Here is a 19,358-nt window from a genome sequence, read left to right as displayed (position 1 = left end):
GTGAACTGAAAGTGAGATATTTGTGAACAAGGTGTCAACCTGAAAACAGTAATAATAATAAGGTCAAATAATAATAATAAGGTCAAAACCTCACATAAGCTCACATTTCAGTTTCGTTTCTCTATTCACAAGAAATCTAAGAAGCTGTTGAACCCATTTCACAGATGGAAAATGAGACAGGTTGAGGCTACAGGGCCTGCCTCTGAGCCCTCAGCTAGTTAGGATCACAGGTGTGCAGATGACAAGCATTTATAAAGTGCTTACTATGTGCCTGGCAAAAAAGGCAGATATATGCTTCCTGCATCCAAGCAGCCTACAGATTCAGGAAGGAGAAACAACCTGCAAACACTATGGACAGAAAAATAATAACACTCACAAAAGTTTCGTTGCTTCTCTGATTTTTTTTTTTTAATTTCCAGTTAATTCTTGATTTTCTCCATTTCTATTTTCTCAGCATGGACTCAGCATATAATCAGCACACAGGGAAAAGCTGAGATGAAAACAAACAAGGATATATGAGAGCAAAAGTTATGCATACAAATTGGCAGGGAAATGGGGGTGGGGGTGGGAAGAGACATTTAAGAACTTCCCTTAGGTCTCTCAGAACAAATCTGAACTTTGTTGGAGAGGGCTGACAGAGTAGGAAGGCCTACAATGATCTCCCCTGCTCTTCCATCTCTCTGCTCTCCTTTTAGCCTTCTAGCACCCCTTCTCTTCAGGCGAGCCTGGTACACCCATGCCATTGCCCAATTCTCAGCAATTGCTCCTTCCTCCCATTCTGCTCTCTCAAAGACTGCATCTCCTATTCAGAACTTTTGAGCAGAACCCAGTCCACCACCCACTCCTATGTCTACTACAGCCATCATCCACATTTCCTACAAAGAATTAGGTTTAGGACTAATTCCTAAACAACAAATCCCTGAAACCAATGAATTCTCCAACCCATTCCCCATAGGTGGCGAGCTAGAGATGATCACAGATGACCACCTGGTTCTTTCACATACATTTCTCAAGGAGCCCTTAATGTGCATTTCATTTAAACTCATACAGCTTAGAGATATGGCAACTTTCCACACAGGATGCTGGTAATCAATACGCCCTTTGCAATGTGATTTGGGGGCATGTTCTCTCTGCAGTTTACTCAAGTTTTTGAATCTTTCAGGGAATAATGGCAGACCACCCTACGTCAGCATTTTGGATTTTCCCTTGTGAAGATGGCTCTTCATTCTTCTCTAGGCTGCACTCCAGATTCTCCAGGACTTTCTCTGCAATCCCAGCCAAAACTGCCCAAAAGTTCGTTCCCCCAGGACTTGACACTGAAACCACATTCTGCCCTATTCTAGGGAGGGCACCCAAAGTAGCCCAGGTAGCTCGTTCCTCTCCAGGCTGGACTCCCAGCTCCCCAGAGTGTGGTCATGGCTGGGATGGCTGGGATGACTGGGAAGGGGAGTACCCAAATGACCTAGACCAGTAATGGCCAACCTTTTAGAGACCGAGTGCCCAAACTACAACCCTCACACTACATGTGAGCCTTACCCCAGTCAGGGGAAGGAGGAAGTGCTCCTTTGGGGCTGATGGAAGAGGGGCAGGTGATGTGAGAAATGTCCTCAGGCATGGTGGAGAGGGGGGCAGGGACCTAGACTTTACACAGGAGTCATCTTAGCTCCGAGTCTTGCCTTTTCCTAGAGCAGGCTATACCAGTCTGCCTCTAAACGTGTATGGACTATTCTGATTAACCAGACTGGAAAGCTCCCTCCACATAAGCAAGCAGACTAAAGCCACGTAGACTGCCATCCCAGGAGAATGTGAGCCTTTGCATGGAGCCAGGGCTCAGCAGGCAACAAAGAAGGGACCTTTGGGCAGCTCAGGACCCATTTCAAGGGCTTCTCTGTACTACAAATTCAACAACTTAGCATGAAGTACAAATGCCAAAGGACACGTTTTCCATGTCCAATTCAATACAATAACCCCTAGTTAGGCATCAGGGGTGACAAAGGGCAAAGCAGGGGGAAGGCAATTGTTAAGATGGTCCTTGACCTCTATCTTTATAGAACTGTCCTTTGGCAAATGGACACGGTGAGTAATTTCAGTATTTTGTCAGTCGGTGGTTTTTCAAGTGTGTCTGACTCTTTGTGAGGGTCACATTTGAGGTTTTTCTGGGCAGAGATACTGGCGTGCTTTGCCATCTCCTTCTCCAGCTCATTTTACAGACAAGAAAACTGAGGAAAACAGAGTAAAGTGACTTGCCCTGGATCATATAGCTAGGAAGTATCTGAGGTCATATTTGAACTCAAGATAAGTCTTCCTGACTTCCGGCCTGGCACTCGACTGTTCCAAAATACCTGTAATTGCAAACCAAGTGCTCTGGACCATCCCCCGGTAACGAGAACACCTAAAGAAGGATGTGGCCCTGCGGTTTGGCCTGAAAGTATCTAAACAAACGCCTAAATGGATCGAGGGAGAGGAGCCACTAAAGGAGAGAAAGCCTCCCTTGTTGGAGCTTCCTCCAGGTCATGCCCACCCTACATGGGTTCAGTTTCCCAAGTCTTTGTCCTGGGCCCTCTCGGCTTCTTTCTGCTACTTTACTTGCCAATCTCAGCGGCTCCCATAAATGCAGACAATTCCCAGATCTATACAGGCAAGAGTGGGATGGAAACCGCACCAACTCCGATCTCTGAATTAGGTGAAAACACAATTCGACCAATGAAGCTCGACCTTAGACTAAGCGTGAAATGGCTTTAAAGCCATAAAAGAGGGAATTCCATTCCACCCTCTGCTTCCTATCTGTGTTAGCCAGAGGACTCCAGGCTGATACCAGGCCGACCCTCTTCCCCAGGCTAATGCTTTCCTTGAGATTACTTCCATTTCTATTCCACATAGAGCTGTCGTCCCCACTAGAATGGGAGCTCCTGGGCAGGGGAGGCGGGGCACCAGCGAATACCTAGCACATAGTAAGTACTTCATGAACATTGGGGTGACCTCGAGCGTTAATGAAAGGCAAGAGAACTGCAGTCAAGATTTGAGAAGTCAGGTACCTGGAGCCTGGCCATTCCAGCCCGTTAGCCTGGAGTCTGGTAAGGCAGCTGTGCTAATCCCTCCAGGCAAGAATAAGGACCAGCCCAACCAGCAACTGGGTTGATGCAGGTCTTTAGATTCCCAGTAAGGCCGCACAACAAATCTGTAAGGCAAGTCCTACAAGTGTTAACTCCATTTTACAGATTAGGAAACACCCTGCAACTTGACTGGTAGCCCAAGCTAGTAAATAATGGAGAGGCGCTACACACCCAGATCCCTTCTGGCTCTGACATAAGCATGGTTGCCTCTGCCTACGAGAGGGGTGAAATGGGAATGAAGAGAAAGAACCGATACAAGGGACATTTTCATGGCAGGACAGGACTTGGTGAAGGACAGTGAAAAAAAACAGAACCGATATAGAGGTACTGAATGTAGGAGATGAGCTGAATGGTGGAACGTATCACCAGCAGCAGCTCCCAAGCCAGGCTGGCTCAGGTTTGGAGAGGAACCCTTGGAGGATGCACTTGAAACCTTGGAAGTAAGTTCAGATTCCTAGTCAGTCAGTCTAAATAAATACTAAGTATCTGGTAAGCCCCTACTATCTGCCAGGCACTGAGCTAAGCTCTGGGGATACAGAGGAAAAAGACAGTCCCTGTCCTCCAGGAGCCTGTGGCCTAATGGGGGAAGAAACAAGGAAACAATTGTGTGCCAATAAGCTATATATTATACAGGATAAGCAGAGAGTAGTTAATAGAGCAAAGGCACTGGAATGAAGATGGGGCAGATAGAAGGCAGGACTTTAGCTCTCAGAAGGGCAGCACAGTGTATTAAAATGGGCACAGCACAGGAAGTTTATTCTCTATGTGACCCTGAGCCTCAATGTCACAAAATGGAAATAAGAGCACCTCTTTTCCAGAGTTGTTATGGGGCTCCTACAAGATCATGCTTGTCCCCTTTGAAACCTTGAAGCGAACACTATGCAAATCTGAGTTATCATCATCATAATGGTGACTACGGGGAGAGAGAAGACTGGGGCATGAAAAGCTCCACAGGCAAGTCAAGCCTTGGGAATCTCAATGTTCTCATTTGTAAAAGGAGGGTGGGAATGCGCTCTTCGAACATTCAAGTACTTCTTACATAGTAGGAGCTGCTATCAAGCGAGACAGTACCTGTCCTGAAAGCCAAGGAGGGACAGAGTATCGAGAAGGAAAAATGACTCGAGTTGCTGATAATTGACACATAATTCTTAGAGGATAAAGACTGAAGAGGAGGACTTTGGTGAACTTTGGAGGAGCAATTTCAGGATGAGGTGTTGTGGGGCATAAACTCAGCTTCAAAGCATAGGAAAAAAGGAGGACAACAAGGAAGGCTGCAAGGAGGCAGATTTTTTTTATTGTTTGTCAGCAGAATGTGTTGTAGTTGGCTGGTGCAGGTTTCAGGTAGTTTTCTAATACAGAAAAGCCCTGATGGTTGGTAGAAGGGGTGGGTGGGGGAAATAGGATTAGATGATTGCTGAAGGTAGATGCTGAAGAGAAGGTTAGTAGAAGGAAAGGAATTCTGCAGAAGTACTGAAGGAAGAAATTTCAGCAAAGTCTAGAGATGGTTCTTCCTCAGTGACAGGAAGGATTAAAAGCATGGATGGCAATTCACAGGATTTTTCAGGAAACAGTTTCATTATATCCAATTAGATATCCAAAAATTTCATAGTAAATTAGGATTCCAAGTGTTTTATGTGTGAGGAAGACAGTTAATGAGAGAAGAGGCTTGTAAGAACTATTTTGGGAAATTAAGCAAGGACTTACTTCACTACAAAATTTGGGTTTGAATTCCCTAACTTTAGTAAAAGATTGTGCCTCTGGCTAAAATCTTTACACATAATACTTCTCTCCAATATGGATTTGATGTTCAGTAAGTTCCATATTCTTGATGAAAGGGTTTTCATGTTAAATACATTTTAAACTTCTTCCATGATGTTTGCTTTAAAAAAAAAGCATTCCCTACATCAGTACATTCATAAAGTTATATCCCTCTAAGAGTCATCTGCTATTGACTAAGTCCTACTTTTCCAGATTCATAAGGTTTTCTTCGGTATGAATCCTCTGGCGTTCAATAAATAATGTATTCTAGCAGAAAGCCTTCACACGTGTCACATTCCTAAGGTTCACATCCACTATGGACTCTCTGATGTCGAGTAAGTTGGGCCCTCTGACCAAAGGCTTTCCCACATTCATTACATTCATAAGGTTTCTGTCCAGTATGAATCCTTTGATGTACTGTAAGCTGAGACCTCTGGCGAAAGGCCTTCCCGCATTCATGACATTCATAGGGTTTCTCTCCAGTGTGAATTCTCTGGTGTTCAGTGAGTCCTCGACTCAAACGGAAAGCCTTCCCACATTCACTGCATTCATAAGGTTTCTCTCCAGTATGAATCTTCTGATGCAGAGTCAGCTGAGAGCTCTGGCGAAAGGCCTTCCCACATCCTTTACATTCATAGGGTTTCTCTCCAGTGTGAATTCTCCGGTGTACACTAAGTCCTCTGCTCCTGTAGAAGGCCTTCCCACATTCAGCACATTTGTAAGGTTTCTCTCCAGTGTGAATTCTCTTGTGTAGAGTTAGGCCAGTACTCTGGTAGAAGGCCTTCCCACACTCACTGCATTCATAAGGCTTCTCTCCAGTGTGCATTCTCTGATGCAGAGTTAGCTGTGACCTTTGGCGAAAAGCCTTCCCACACTCATCACATGCATAAGGTTTCTCTCCACTATGAATTCTCTGATGGACAGTAAGATAAGTCCTCCAGCGAAAGACGTTCCCACACTCGCTACATTCATAAGGTTTCTCTCCAGTGTGAATTCTCTGATGCTGAATAAGCATTGAGCTCCGATGAAAGGCCTTCCCACACTCCCCACATTCATAAGGCTTCTCTCCACTGTGTATCCTCTGGTGTACAGTAAGATGTGTTTTCCTTCGAAAGGCCTTTCTACACTGATTACATTCATATGGCTTCTCCCCACTATGAATTCTCTGATGGACATTCAGCTCTGCGCTCCGCCGGAAGGCCTTCCCACAAGTTTTACATTCATAAGGTTTCTCTCCAGTGTGAATTCTCTGATGAACAGTAAGTTGGGCCCTTTGGTGGAACGCCTTGCCACATTCGTTACATTCATAAAGTTTCTCTCCAGGATGAAGTTCATGATTTTCAGTAAGAACTGCATTACAAACTAGAGCTTTCTCATATTCATCATGCTTGGAAAATATCTTCTTTGAGAACATTCTAGAACATTTTCTTAGCTCTGGATACAGTCTGCAGCCTTGTCTATGTGCATCCCATTTATGGACTCTCTTTCCTACAGATAATTTCTGTTGCAGTAAAAGACCTGTCCCCAGACTAACACTCTTGCCATATTTCTTATATTCACGACCTCTTGATTTATGGGAAAGTTTCCTCTGAGTGCCTTTTACTTGTCTAGAATATCCCTCCTCATTGCTCCACTGCCTCTCTACCCCAGCCTCCCATTCCCAGGCTTCTCCCAGCTTGGTGAGAAGAGGTACACCCCTTAAGTGGCCTTCTGGAGACAATTCTTCCACAGAGAGGTCCAGCTCTGAAGCCGACTCCTCAGTCTCAGGTCTAGTTTCCCAGCCTGAAACAGAAATAAACTAATTAATTAATTAATTGAAATGGCACAAAAAACAAGGGGAGTCCCCTGCTAAATAGGAAAGCCTAAGAATGACATCGGAGGCTGAGGGCAGAATCCGTAGATCCACGAGAGTCAAAACTATGTAAGAAAAATTCTAACAGAACATCAGCTTCCCAAGCAACAGAAGACTGCCAGGAGGTGCAGCCCACCAAGCAGGGAGCCAGGGCATCAGAACCAGACACAGTGAAAAAAAGTCATCACTCAAAAGAGAGGAAAAGGTTAAGACATGGCAGAGCCGGACCAGATGCGTCATCTTCACTTCCCATTTCACTTCCCATTTACTGAAGAGATGATGAACCAAGGGGAGGGGACAAGGCTTCCCATCTCTCCAGGCTCAGTCAGGTATAAAAAAGGAATTCTTTATTCCTTTTTTAATTTAACAGAGGACCTGGAGGTCCTATTACCATAGAGATTAACCAACCCACCTTGACAGGAAGTAGAAACTGTATATTTAGAATCTGCTCCCCAGAACTCCAATTCCCAGCATCCCACTTTCGTCCTCATGTTATATCCTTACGTTTTGGAGATAAAGTTTGTGTGTGACCCCACCTCTCTTTTTTTGTGCAAATGTGGCTAGGAAAACTCTTTTTACTCAGGCTTTTACTTTTGTTCTTTTATTTCTTTAACTTCAAGTGATTATTAATAAATCTTATAAAACATAATACTTGGAGTTATTGGATATTAATTTTAATCTTACAAAACTATAGAGACAGGAAGTGAGGTAGAAAAGGGTTATAAAAGGAGTCAGTTGCTGACAGTTGAGCGGTCAGTTACTGAGTTAGGGCTGGGCTGGCAGTTACTGGGAAGTTGGTTGCTGGTTGGCATTTAGTTGCTGGAATATAAAGGCGAGCCTGAGCCTACTGAGAGGGTTTTTTGGCTTTAGTGTTTAGAGGACTTTTTGACCTCTTATGAGTTGGGAGGTAGCTGGTCTTCATTGACAGCCCTAATTGGGGTTAGATTAAACACTGATTCGGTTGATTTTGATTGGGATGGATTGGGTTGGAACTTTGTGAGGTGCTTGTTATTAGCAGTAGTTACAAGCAATTATAGTTAGATATAGGCAGTTATAGGATAACTAGTATAGACATTAGGAAATTTTCTTTCTCTATCTCTTTACTAAATTTCTCTCCTTTACTATATTCATTTTATTATATTCTTTTACTATCTCTATTTTTTTTTTGAACCCTTGTACTTCAGTGTATTGTCTCATAGGTGGAAGATTGGTAAGGGTGGGCAATGGGGGTCAAGTGACTTGCCCAGGGTCACACAGCTGGGAAGTGGCTAAGGCCGGGTTTGAACCCAGGACCTCCTGTCTCTAGGCCTGACTCTCACTCCACTGAGCTACCCAGCTGCGCCTATCTCTATTTTAATTAAACTAAATTGTTAATTGTTAAAAGCTGCTATAAGTTTTCTCTGGCTTAAAGAGATAATATTAATTTACAAGTCTACTATATTCTCATTAAAACTTAAATTATTAAAAGCTACTCTCTTAATTTGTCAAAACTCCTAATTTAACCCTAACACAGGGCACAGGCCATAAAGAGGTCTCCCCAAAGCATGTCCCCCCTCAGGGGTGGCTGGGCAGCCTAGGAAATGCCAGCACCATGGGAGAAATGGGGCCTGGAGAAGCCCAGAGAGGCCAAGCAGATGCAGGAGAAGCTCTGAAGTTCCCAACAGAAGTGAGTCTCAGTGCATGCCAGGATCCAGGCCTCACCCTGGGATTCCCACAAGGACCCCCAGATCTGCTTCCTATAATGACTCACCTGCCCAGCTGCCTCCTGGCTCCTCTCCCCCTCGACTCCATGGGGCCTTCCTTCGCTCCAGCCGGCTGATCACATCAGGTTTGACCACGAGCCCTGCTCAGAAGGAACAGAAAGGGCTGGGAGCGGTCCTCTGGGGATTGAGTCCAGCCCCCCAGGCCTTCAGAGGAATTTGGAGGGACGCCCTTGTCGTGCCTACGGGACGGTGTCAGTGGGTGAGGGAGGGCTCTCAAGGCAAACTCGTCCATCTGACTTGCACCCCACTAAGGGCCCCCACCCTGCATGGGTGCAGGGATGAGGCAAGCGAGTGGAGCCCAAGGGAGTAGAAACAGCGCCAAATGCGGAGCCAAATCTGGTCAGGCCTCAGTCTCCTCATCCTGAAAATGGGCAGAAGCCTTGGGGATGGAGTACCACAGATACAGGGGCCCAAAAAAAGCTCAAAGAGGGGTTTTGGGGGTCCAGCTTTGGCCCTGAATCTGGTCTGGCCCAGCCACCTCCCAGGCCCTAGCATTTTACAGATGATGAAACTGAGGCAAGTGGGCTTCAGTGACTTGTCCAGGGTCACACAGTTAGCATCTGAGACCAGCCTGAACTCAAGAGAGATGAGTTTTCCTCACTCCAGGCCCAGCACCCTAGCCACTGGGCCAGTCAGGAAGAGCCAATTCCTAGTGCAGCCACTACAGAGTGCTGGACCTAAAGTCAGGAAGGGTCAATTCCTGGTGCGGCCATTAGGGGCACCAGAGTGCTTGCAAGAGATTGGGGGGGAGGGGAGGAGAGCTGGGTAGCTCAGTGGATTGAGAGCCAGGCCTAGAGATGGGAGGTCCTGGGTTCAAATTTGACCTCAGACACTTCCCAGCTGGGTGACCCTGGGCAAGTCACTTGACCCCCATGGCCCACCCTTACCACTCTTCTGCCTTAGAGCCAATACACAGAAGTTAATGGTTTAAAAAAAAAAAAAAAGAGAGAGAGAGCCCTGGGCCTAGCCTGGTCACTAGAGGCCATCAGAATGCAGCAGAGAGCCCTGGGCCTGAGTCAGGAAGACCAAGTTCAAATTCAGCTGTGGGCCCTTAGTTTCCCTCTATGTAATGGGGTGATGAGGGCACCTTCTCCCACATTAGCTCTGGCTAACTGCACAGACCTCAGCCTGGTGCCCACTGTGTCTCATGGGCTCCCCATCCACACCAGGATGTCTGAGCTGGCCCATCCCGCCTCATTAAGGACCTCCTGGGTGCCTCAGTTTCCCCAGGGTGACTAGAAGGTGGCACAATCCTAGCCTCCTGGGGCTCTGGACTAAAGAGGCAAGAGGCAGCCACTAGGGAAGGCTCCAGCACACCAAGAGAGTCTGGCAATGGCTTCCTCCTGAGGAGGGGACTCAAGCTGAGGCCTGGAAGAAGGGGGAGCCCCAGGAATGGGAATGGGGCCAGCCAGAAATCTGGGGAAGCCCCTGGAGGAGAGTGAACTGCACCAAGGCCTTCTATCTTCTTTTTACTTGGGTTGGGGGAAGCCAAGGCAGGGCCGAGTGAAGGAGACCCAAATAATCGTAAAGTGGGAGGCAGTCTGGCTGCCTCCAAAAGGAAATTCAGGATCCTTCAGCCATTCCCAGGGGAAGCCACCCAAATGCTCTGGGTCAGGACCCCCCCCCCCAAGGACCAGCGTTCTCTTGGGTCTGTGTAGAAGCCCCCCAATGACCCAGGGAGTCCCTTACCCAGGCACACCAGGTTCCCATAGTTCTCCAGCATCACCTCCCGGTACAGCTCCTTCTGAGGGAGGGCCAGGCGCCCCCACTCCTCCGGGGAGAAGTCCACGGCCACGTCCTGGAAGGTCACCGACTCCTGGAAGACCAAGCACAGGTGTCTGCCCTGGGATGGAGCTTCCTTCCGACAGCTCGGAGGACGTACGGGGAGTAACGTTCACGGCCCTCTGCTCCCTGCCGCTCCGGGATTTGTTTTTGTTTCTTAAAATAAGATGATTTTTATTTCACTAGAAAGAACCGTCGAGTTCCTTCTGGGTAAAACGAGCGTCGCCCAAAGACCGTGACCCCAAGGATAGGTGGACCCCAGCCAGGCCCCTCGCTACAAGCTCCGACGTCCATGTCCTCATTTAAACATGGACTCTGGCGCCTCGGTCCGAAGTGAGCTCACTCTGATCATCACTTACTCCAGCTGAGAGTAAGTCGTGCAATTAAGAGGACGCTGCGATACTGAGAAGCACGTGGCGGAGACGGCCGGAGGGTAGCTTGTGTCTACACCGGGCTTTCATCGGAGGGCGCCCCCGCCCCGCCTCCACAAGAGGCCACACTCACTCCCTCGCAGGGTCCAGCCTCCAACCCCGTCTTCTGACTCCGGGCCACAAACTCTCCCCTCTCTGCCAGGTGGGGCCTGACCCAAAGGGGCTGTAAGAGCACCAAGAAGGGGCTTATCTCCAACACAAAGCACCCCGCCAGCCTCGAGGGCCGCTGGCAGCCTGGCCCGCACCCCCGTTTTTCCCAGCTGGGTCCAGGATAAGCAGAGCCCAAGAGGCCGTGATCTACGCCTATGGCCTCGCTGCCCAAAGCTTCCTCTCGTGCAGTGGTCAGAGTTTCCGTCCAGGACGCCACCCACGAGCTCACTCTTCATTCCCAGACTCTTCCCTCAGCTGAAACTGCTCTCTCAAGGGCCGGACTCCCTGGGCCTCCCTCCGTGTCCCGCTCCCAGAGCTCTCCTTGGCCAGGCCACACTCCCCAGCACCCTAGCCTGCTGGCTGCCCTCTGCTCTCCAGGGTGCTGGAAATGGCGCCCTCCCTTCACCTGGGGGAGAGCATTTTCCGCAGCTGGGCCTCTTTTGGTGGAATTCATGGGAGGCCAGGCCTGGTGTCGGTCTCCTTCTGCCTGGCTCTCTCCTCGGGGCTCCTTTCCTCTCCCGCATCCATTCACCATCACCAAAGAAAACTCTTGGCCCTCTGAAGAGTTCCAGGAGCCCATCCCTTCCCTTTCACCTGCCTAATGAAGCATGGAGGAGGAGGAGGAGGTTCCTAACCCCTGACTAAGGGACAGCCAGGTAGCTCGGTGCAAAGAGAGCCAGGCCTAGAGTCCAGACAACCTCTGCGTTCAAATGTGGCCTCAGACACTTCCTAGCTGCGTGACCCTGGACAAGTCACATAACCCCCATGGTCTGAGCACTCTTCCCCCTTGAAACCGATAACCCAGTATGGATTCTAAGATGGAAGGTCAGGGCGGTTTTTGTTTTCTGAATTTGCTTAACATCAGGGAAGCCTAAAATTCACAAAACCTTGACATGGACAGAGTCAGGAGCCAGGGATGAAAACGGAGTCTCTGGACTTAATAAGCCGGCCTTTCTTCTATGGGGACTGGCAGCATTCTCCAGGTCCAACAGCCATTAAAACCAAGTAGTCAATGAGTAGCTGGTGGATAGAGGCCCAGGCCTGGAGTCAGGAAGACTCATCTTCTTCCTGAGTTCAAATGTGGCCTTGCTTACTAGCTGTGTGACCCTGGGGAAGTCATTTCCCCAGACTCTGTTCCCATAATATGGACAACAGTGGTTAAGTAGGTGTAGCTTGGACAATAATGCCTGGAGCAGCTACATTACACGGCGGGGTGGAAGGGGGACAGGAGGCTCAGAAAAGAGCTGTTGGGAGAAAGTCCTTGGCCGTCAGGGAGTCCATCTTTCCTCCTGGGATGTGATGAAAAGGAAACGCCGACATTAAGTAGCTCGGCACTGTGGAGGCTGGAGAGGCAGGAACCATTAGAGGCCATCTGGCTGGGCGTGCCAGGCTTAGCCCAGTGCCAGAGTCACGGTGGGGGCAACTCCTCCCCCCTCCAGAATCTCAGTTTCCTCACTGGCCCAATAAGGAAGCTCCCAGGACGGTGACACGTTTTTGAGAGAAAAATGCCTTTGCGAAACAAAAGCCAAAGTATCTGCCCTCCCCAAAGCGTAGCTGCTCTCCAGGCAGCCCATCTCTGCCCTGCACAGCCCCGAAACCTCCTCCCCCGACCCCGACCACATGCCTTCCTGGAAGTTTCAGGCCCAAGACGCTGACTCTGGAGGGGACATCCTGAAGGTAACGGCCCTCTGCGGGGCCTCTCCTGTTAACGAAGCCCAAACGCACATCAACCAAATGCCAAACTCGAGACACACACAAAGGAAAGCAAATCGCTCCACGCCTCCAGCGGGCCAGAAGTCCTTCCTGCTGGAAGGCGGCTCCTTCATACACTGTGGAAATGATATCCGGAGGGTTCGGAGAGACGCCGCCAGCCCACCCTTCCCCTCTGACCCTCGGCGCTAGGCCTGCGGACACCCAGACGTCTGAAATCGGAAAAGAGGCCCAGTGGCAGCAAAGAGGTGCTCGCTGCCTGGCAGACGAGAAAGGAACCCAAAGAGAGTTCAAGAGACGTGGGAAGGGAACTCCGATTGGATCCGTGAAAGGCAGGCCTTCAGCTGAAGTAAGGGGGGCCGGGCTCGTCCCAGAACACCCTTGTTCTCCGCAGAGCCGGAGAGCTTCGGGGGCTTTAACTAGGCCCATTCATGTTGCCGGAGAGTTTTTCTGTGACACAAGGGAGAGCCCGATGGGGAGAGGGCCCGAAAGGAGCCAGCCACCGAGATGCTTTTAAAAGCAAAAGGAACAAGGATAGAATCATAATCATGAGAGCAAAGGATGCCTCCCACTGCCAGGAAAGCCACTTCCTCTCCCGAGATCTCAGTGTGCTCTTGGAAAAGACAGGCACAGCAGGACTCGAACTCACAACAAATTTGTTAAGTCAAGAGTGCTAGAGGGATTTGCTGTCATCTGTGACAAGGCTATTCGGGGCTCTTGGCAGTCACAGCACAAGATGCAGGCAGACCCACAGCATCACAGATGATGGGCAGAGTCTCTCTGAGCTCACACAGGTACAAGAGCAGATAAAGGGATTCAGATAATTATAAAGGGACGGCCCAAAGCAAGGAGCATATTTTTGTCAGCTAATCAATCAGCACTTGTTTATTCATTTAAAATCCTTATCTTCTGTCTTAGAACCCATACGGCTATATGAAGTACAAGTAAGGGCTAGGCCAGGGGGGCTAAGTGACTTGTCCAGGGTCACACAGCTAGGAAGTGTCTCCTGACTCTCTATGCACTGCGGCTACCCAGCTGCCCCCTTCTGCTACTACATGCTCTAGTAGCCAGGCCAAAGGGAAGGGATGGGCTCCTGGCACCACTCGAGGTCCCAAGCGTTTTCTTCTTGACGGCAAAGGGCCCTGGGAGAGAATTTCCCTGACAGCAGAGAGCCAGGCAGGAAGGATGCTCTGCTTCCAAACTTGACTTCCCACAAGGCACTACTTTTGTTCCCCTTGGGAAGAAAGGCTCCCCACCATAAATGTGAAGGAATGGGGGGGGACCCCCAGTCTACGGGCCTGGACTTAAATCTGGGTCCTCTGCTGGGTAGAAGGCAGACATCCTGCCAGTCACGTTTCTCCGGGCCTCAGTTTCCCCTTCTGTAAAATCTCAGCCCTGACCCGACGACGTCTGGGGCTTCACGTCTGGTTTCCGGAAGGGTCACGGGGGGCCGAGGGGTGGGGGGAGCTCAGCGCCACTCACCTGGGGAGCCGCGGCTGCCGGGGGCACTGGGGCCATCGCTACTGCCTCCTCCGCCGCCTCCTCCTCCTCCTCCTGGGCAGCTGACAGGGGCCGCCTCGGCCCCCGCCCCACGAAGGGAGAGCTACCCTGGGACGTCCGGAAGCCCGGGAGCCCGGAATGCCAAGGTCGGAGAGCTGACCTTGCTAGCAAGGAGACGCGACCAGGTGCTGGACCACTCACACTGCACGTGTCCATACTAGGGAGGGGGCGGAACCAGTTCGAATGCCACCCCGAGGAGGTGCCCAATGGGAGCAGGCGACTGGGGAGGGGGCGTTTCCGGGTGGGGCCAGGTCGCCGAGGTGATACCCGATTAGTTACAGACGGCCCCACCCCCCTGGCCTGGCCAATGAGTGTATTCGGGGGCCGGCCGAAGCGCGGCTTCTCTTCTCCCCAGAGATTCCCCCGGCAGGAGCCCGGCGGACCCTTCCGCCTGTTCCTTCGGCTTCCGGCACTGACTCGCCTGGCCCAAGATGCGCGGTCACAGAGGGCAGGGTCAGTGGAGCGGCAGAGGCTGAGGAGGAGGGGAGGAGAAGCAGGCGCGGGCCCGCTCCCAGGCGTCAGAGGCGGAAGTGACGGAACCAAGGGGACAGCGCCGGAGGTGTGCCCGGAGCCAGGACGCACCGCCAGGCCTTCTGGGAAATGTAGGCTCTCTCTGTCCTTGCTAGTTGCTGCACTCTCTCAACCTGCCCTGCCACTGCGTGGCCCCGAGCCTTCCCTCTCAGCCTCCGAGCCATGGGCTCCTGAAAGAGGCCGCGCCTCTTGGCATCTGGTGCCTGTCACTATGCATTGAGTAAGCCCTTCATTCATTCATTCATTCATTCATTCATTCATTCATTCATTCATTCCTTTAGGCGGACGAGCGCTGGGTGGCTCCTGCCCTCCAGGAGCCCGCGGCCAGCCACGTTCTGTACCCTGTCCAAGGCCAGTGCAAGAGAATTAACGCGGAGGAGGCTTCTGTGGGAGGGGCTTCCGGACCCTTCTGCCCTCCACCCTTTCCTAGGTCTGCCCCAGCTCCTCGTCTGCCCTCGTTTCCACAGCCGGGGCTTTCCCAGGGAGGCCAAAGTATTTCAGCTTCAGCATTCGCCCTTCCAGAGAACGGTCTGAACTGGCTTCCCGAGTGGCTGGTTGGATCTCTTTCTGCCCAGATTCTCGAGCACTCGGCTTTCTTCTGTGGAATCCTGTTGTTTCTCTGAGAAATCCCAAGGCCGGGTGAAGCCGCCTGCTTCCGAGCAGAGGTTACTGCCCGGCTGAAGCTCTCAGACTGGCCGAGACCAGCCATCTTTTGTTAAGACCTTGATAAGATTCAAGGCCCTCGAAGGCAGAACTGATCAGCCATATCGAGCTTCGACCCATTTGAAAAGTGTAAAATAGGATTTTAACCTTGCCATGTTGGCTTAGGGCAGACCTGTCAGTTGCCCTGGATGGAATGTTGAAGGCGGCATGAGCCACAACTGCCAGTGAACCAAGGGTATAAAAAGCCCTGGAGACCCAGGGCCCGGTTCTGTTTCCCCCTGACTTTGCCCTGACTACTTACTTACCCCTCACCCCCCTTGGGCCCTGGGTGGTGGGATGAGCATGTGGGTAGCGAGGCCTAGAGTAGTGTACGGTTTTAAGACCTAATCTTCTAGAGCAACTCAATATATCTGTCACCACTGGCAAGAGTTAGTCCAAGAACAACTTTATTTATCAACCAGTGACCACATCACTCTGACCCAGGGCTGCCTGCCCTGAGTCAGCAAAGACCATCCCAAAAGGATCTCTACCAACCTAAGTGAGACAATCTTTTACCATCACATCTCAGTATTTCCTAACCCTCTTACCACTGCCTTGTTCCCTTACTCAGTTATCAATAAACCCTAGTCTTACTCAGAGGATTCTGTGGTTATTTGCCTACCATCACAGACCAAGGAGAAAAGCAACAGGAAGGGATTCTGAGCAGTTTGGGTTGGAACAAACTCCATTGCTGAGGGGCAGGAAGTTCAATATCCACCTCCTGCCAGCCTGCCATTAACCAATAGGGAGTTGCTTCCTCAGCAGGAAAGGGGCCAGTTGGTTACTTGATATCTTAAAAGAGCCTGGTAGCTAGCCTGAGGTTTCTCTGGACACTCAGTTACCCGGGTTGGATCCTTGTTACAGTTACAAACAAGTTACAAGTCCAGCCCCATTGCGGTTCACTCCTGCCTTACAACCAGCACCATCCTCCTGCTAGCCTTATTACCAGCCTAAGGCCCCTGTGACCCACTTATTAATTACAAAGGTCAGCCAGCCAAGTCTTTGTGGATGGAGAAAGGTGTGTCCATGCCCTCCTTATTGAGGCAAAGCTCAACCTCCCCTGTGCTGAAGTAATGTGGGAGGAGCTGAGGGCTCCAAGTCCACCTCCTCTTTGGAAACATCCACGAATGGGCATGTCAGGGGAGGCCTAAAGGTAGAACTATTAAGACAATCACAAGAGGAAGCAACTTTTTTTTAAGTAAATTTATTTATTTAATTAATCAATTTAGAATATTTTTCCATGGTTACAAGATTCATGTTCTTTCCCTCCTCTCCTCCCACCCTCCTCCTGTAGCCAACACACAATTCCACTGGGTTTTACATGTCTCATTTCCATATTACTAATATTTGCATTAGGGTGATCGCTTAGAGTCTACATCCACAATCATATCTCCATCAATCCATATGATCCAGCAGTTGTTTTTCTTCTTTGTTTCTGGATGTGGATAGTATCTTTCTGATAAGTCCCTTAGAATTGCATTGCTGCTAGTAAAGAAGTCCATTACTTCTTTTAAAGCCTTTTTGAGTCTTTTTCCTTATTATTTCCTTGGGGGTATAAACCCAGCAATGGTATGGCTGGATCAAAGGCAGACAGTCTTTTATAGCCCTTTGGACATAGTTTCAAATTGCCATCCAGAATGGTTAGATCAATTCACAGCTCCACCAGCAATATATTAATGTCCCCATTTTGCCACATCCCCTCCAACATTTATTACTTTCCTTTGCTGTCATGTTAGCCAATCTGCTAGGTGTGAGAAGGTACCTCAGAGTTGTTTTGATTTACATTTCTCTAAGTATAAGAGATTTAGAGCAGTTTTTCATGTGCTTATTGAAAGTTTTGATTTCTTTATCTGAAATTGTCTATTCATGTCCCTTGCCCATTTATCAGTTGGGGAATGGCTTGATTTTTTTGTATAATCGATTTAGTGCCTTATAAATCTGAGCAATTAGACTTTTGTCAAAGGTTTTTGTTATAAAGATTTTTTCCTAATTTGTTGCTTCCCTCCTAATTTTGGTAGCATTGGTTTTGTTTATACAAAACCTTTTTAATTTAATGTTATCAAAATTATTAATTTTATATTTTATAATTTTCTCTAACTCTTGCTTGGTTTTAAAATCTTTCCTTTCCCAAAGATCTGACAAGTATACTATTCTGTGTTCACCTAATTTATTTATAGTTTCCTTCTTTATATTCAAGTCATTCACCAATTCTGAATTTATCTTGGTGTAGGGTGTGAGATGTTGATCTAAACCTAATCTCCCCATACTGTTTTCCAATTTTCTCAGAAGTTTTTGTCAAATAATGGATTTTTGTCCCATAAGTGGGATCTTTCAGTTTATCATACACTATCTTGCTGAGGTCATTTACTACAAGTCTATTCCATTGATCCTCCCTTCTGTCTCTTAGCCGGTACTATATTGTTTCAATGACCACTGCTTTATAGTACAGTTTAATATCTGGTCCTGCTAGGCCCCCATACTTCACTTTTTTTTTCATTATTTCCCTTGATATTCTTGATCTTTTGTTCTTCCAAATGAACTTTGTTGTAGTTTTTTCTAATTCAGTAAAAAAGTTTCTTGGTAGTTTGATATATATGGCACTGAATAAGTAAATTAATTTGGGTAGAATGGTCATTTTTATTATATTAGCTCATCCTACCAATGAGCAATTAATATTTTTCCAATTGTTTAGATCTAGTTTCAATTGTGTGGAAAGTGTTTTGTAGTTGTGTTCGTATAATTCCTGTGTTTGGCTTGGCAAATAGATTCCTAAGTATTTTATATTGTCTAGGGTGATTTTAAATGGAATTTCTCTTTCTAACTCTTGCTGTCAGACTGTGTTGGAAATATATAGAAATGCTGATGATTTATGTGGATTTATTTTGTATCCTGCACCTCTGCTAAAGTTATTGATTATTTCCACTAACTTTTTAGTTGATTCTCTAATATTCTTTAAGTAGACCATCAACTCATCTGCAAAGAGGGATAGTTTAATCTCCCCATTGCCTACTTTAATCTCTTCAATTTCTTTTTCTTCTCTAATGGCTAGTGCTAGTGTTTCTAGTACAATGTTAAATAATAGAGGTGACAATGGGCATCCTTGTTTTACTCCTGATCTTATTGGGAAGGCTTCTAATTTATCCCCATTACAGATGCTTGCTGATGATTTTAAGTATATACTGTTTATTATTTTGAGGAAAGGTCCTTCTAATCCTATACTTTCTAGTGTTTTCAATAGGAATGAGTGTTGTATTTTGTCAAAGGATTTTTCTGCATTTGTTGAGATAATCGTGATTTCTGTTGGTTTAGTTGTTGATATGGTCAATTATGTGGATGGTTTTCCTAATATTAAACCATTCTTGCATTCCTGGTATAAATCCCACCTGATCATAGTGAATAATCCTTGTGGTCACTTGTTGCAGTTTTTTTTGCTAATATTCTATTTACAATTTTTGCATCTATGTTCATTAAGGAGATTGGTCTGTAGTTTTCTTTTTCTGTTTTTCGTCTGCTGGGTTTTGGAATCAGTACCATATCTGTGTTATAAAAGGAATTTGGTAGAACTCCTTCTTTGTTTATTTTGTCATATAGTTTGTATAGTATTGGAATTAGTTGTTCCTTAAATGTTTGATAGAATTCACTTATGAATCCATCTGGCCCTGGGGATTTTTTCTTAGGGAGTTCTTTGATGGCTTGTTTGATTTCTATTTCTGGTATGAGATTACTTAAGTATTATATTTCCTCTTCTGTTAATCTAGGCAGTTTATATGTTTGTAAATATTCATCCACATCACCTAGATTGCCATGTTTATTGCCAAATGATTGGGCAAAATAGTTCTTAATAATTACCTTAATTTCCTCTTCATTAGAGGTGAGGTCTCCCTCTTCATCTTTGATACTGTTAATTTGGTTTTCTTCTTTCCTTTTTTTATTAGATTAACCAGTACTTTACCTATTTCATTTGTTTTTTCAAAGTACCAGCTCCTAGTCTTATGGGTATTTATCT

The 19,358-nt window shown here is 47.7% G+C and overlaps 1 protein-coding gene across 3 annotated transcripts; it reads right to left on the bottom strand.

Moving 5' to 3' along the window:
• Positions 1-312: 312 nt before the first annotated feature.
• Positions 313-14,224, bottom strand: LOC123232503 (zinc finger protein 2 homolog). 3 transcript variants are annotated; one of them, XM_044658952.1, is made up of 5 exons: positions 14,042-14,224; positions 10,176-10,302; positions 8,474-8,566; positions 3,036-3,178; positions 408-490 (listed from the first exon to the last, which is right to left on the bottom strand). In XM_044658952.1, the coding sequence occupies exons 1-4, from the start codon at positions 14,075-14,077 to the stop codon at positions 3,060-3,062; spliced, it is 375 nt and encodes a 124-aa protein (XP_044514887.1). In that variant the 5' UTR covers positions 14,078-14,224; the 3' UTR covers positions 408-490; positions 3,036-3,059. The 3 variants fall into 3 exon arrangements, with proteins under 3 accessions (XP_044514888.1, XP_044514887.1, XP_044514889.1); XM_044658953.1 differs by lacking the exon at positions 3,036-3,178 and having other exon boundaries at positions 313-490; XM_044658954.1 differs by lacking the exons at positions 408-490; positions 3,036-3,178 and adding an exon at positions 4,386-6,653.
• Positions 14,225-19,358: the final 5,134 nt, after the last annotated feature.

Source organism: Gracilinanus agilis, chromosome 1 (genome assembly GCF_016433145.1).
Source record: "Gracilinanus agilis isolate LMUSP501 chromosome 1, AgileGrace, whole genome shotgun sequence".
Classification (NCBI taxonomy): Eukaryota; Metazoa; Chordata; class Mammalia; order Didelphimorphia; family Didelphidae; genus Gracilinanus; species Gracilinanus agilis.
This window is presented reverse-complemented; position numbering and strand designations above follow the sequence as displayed.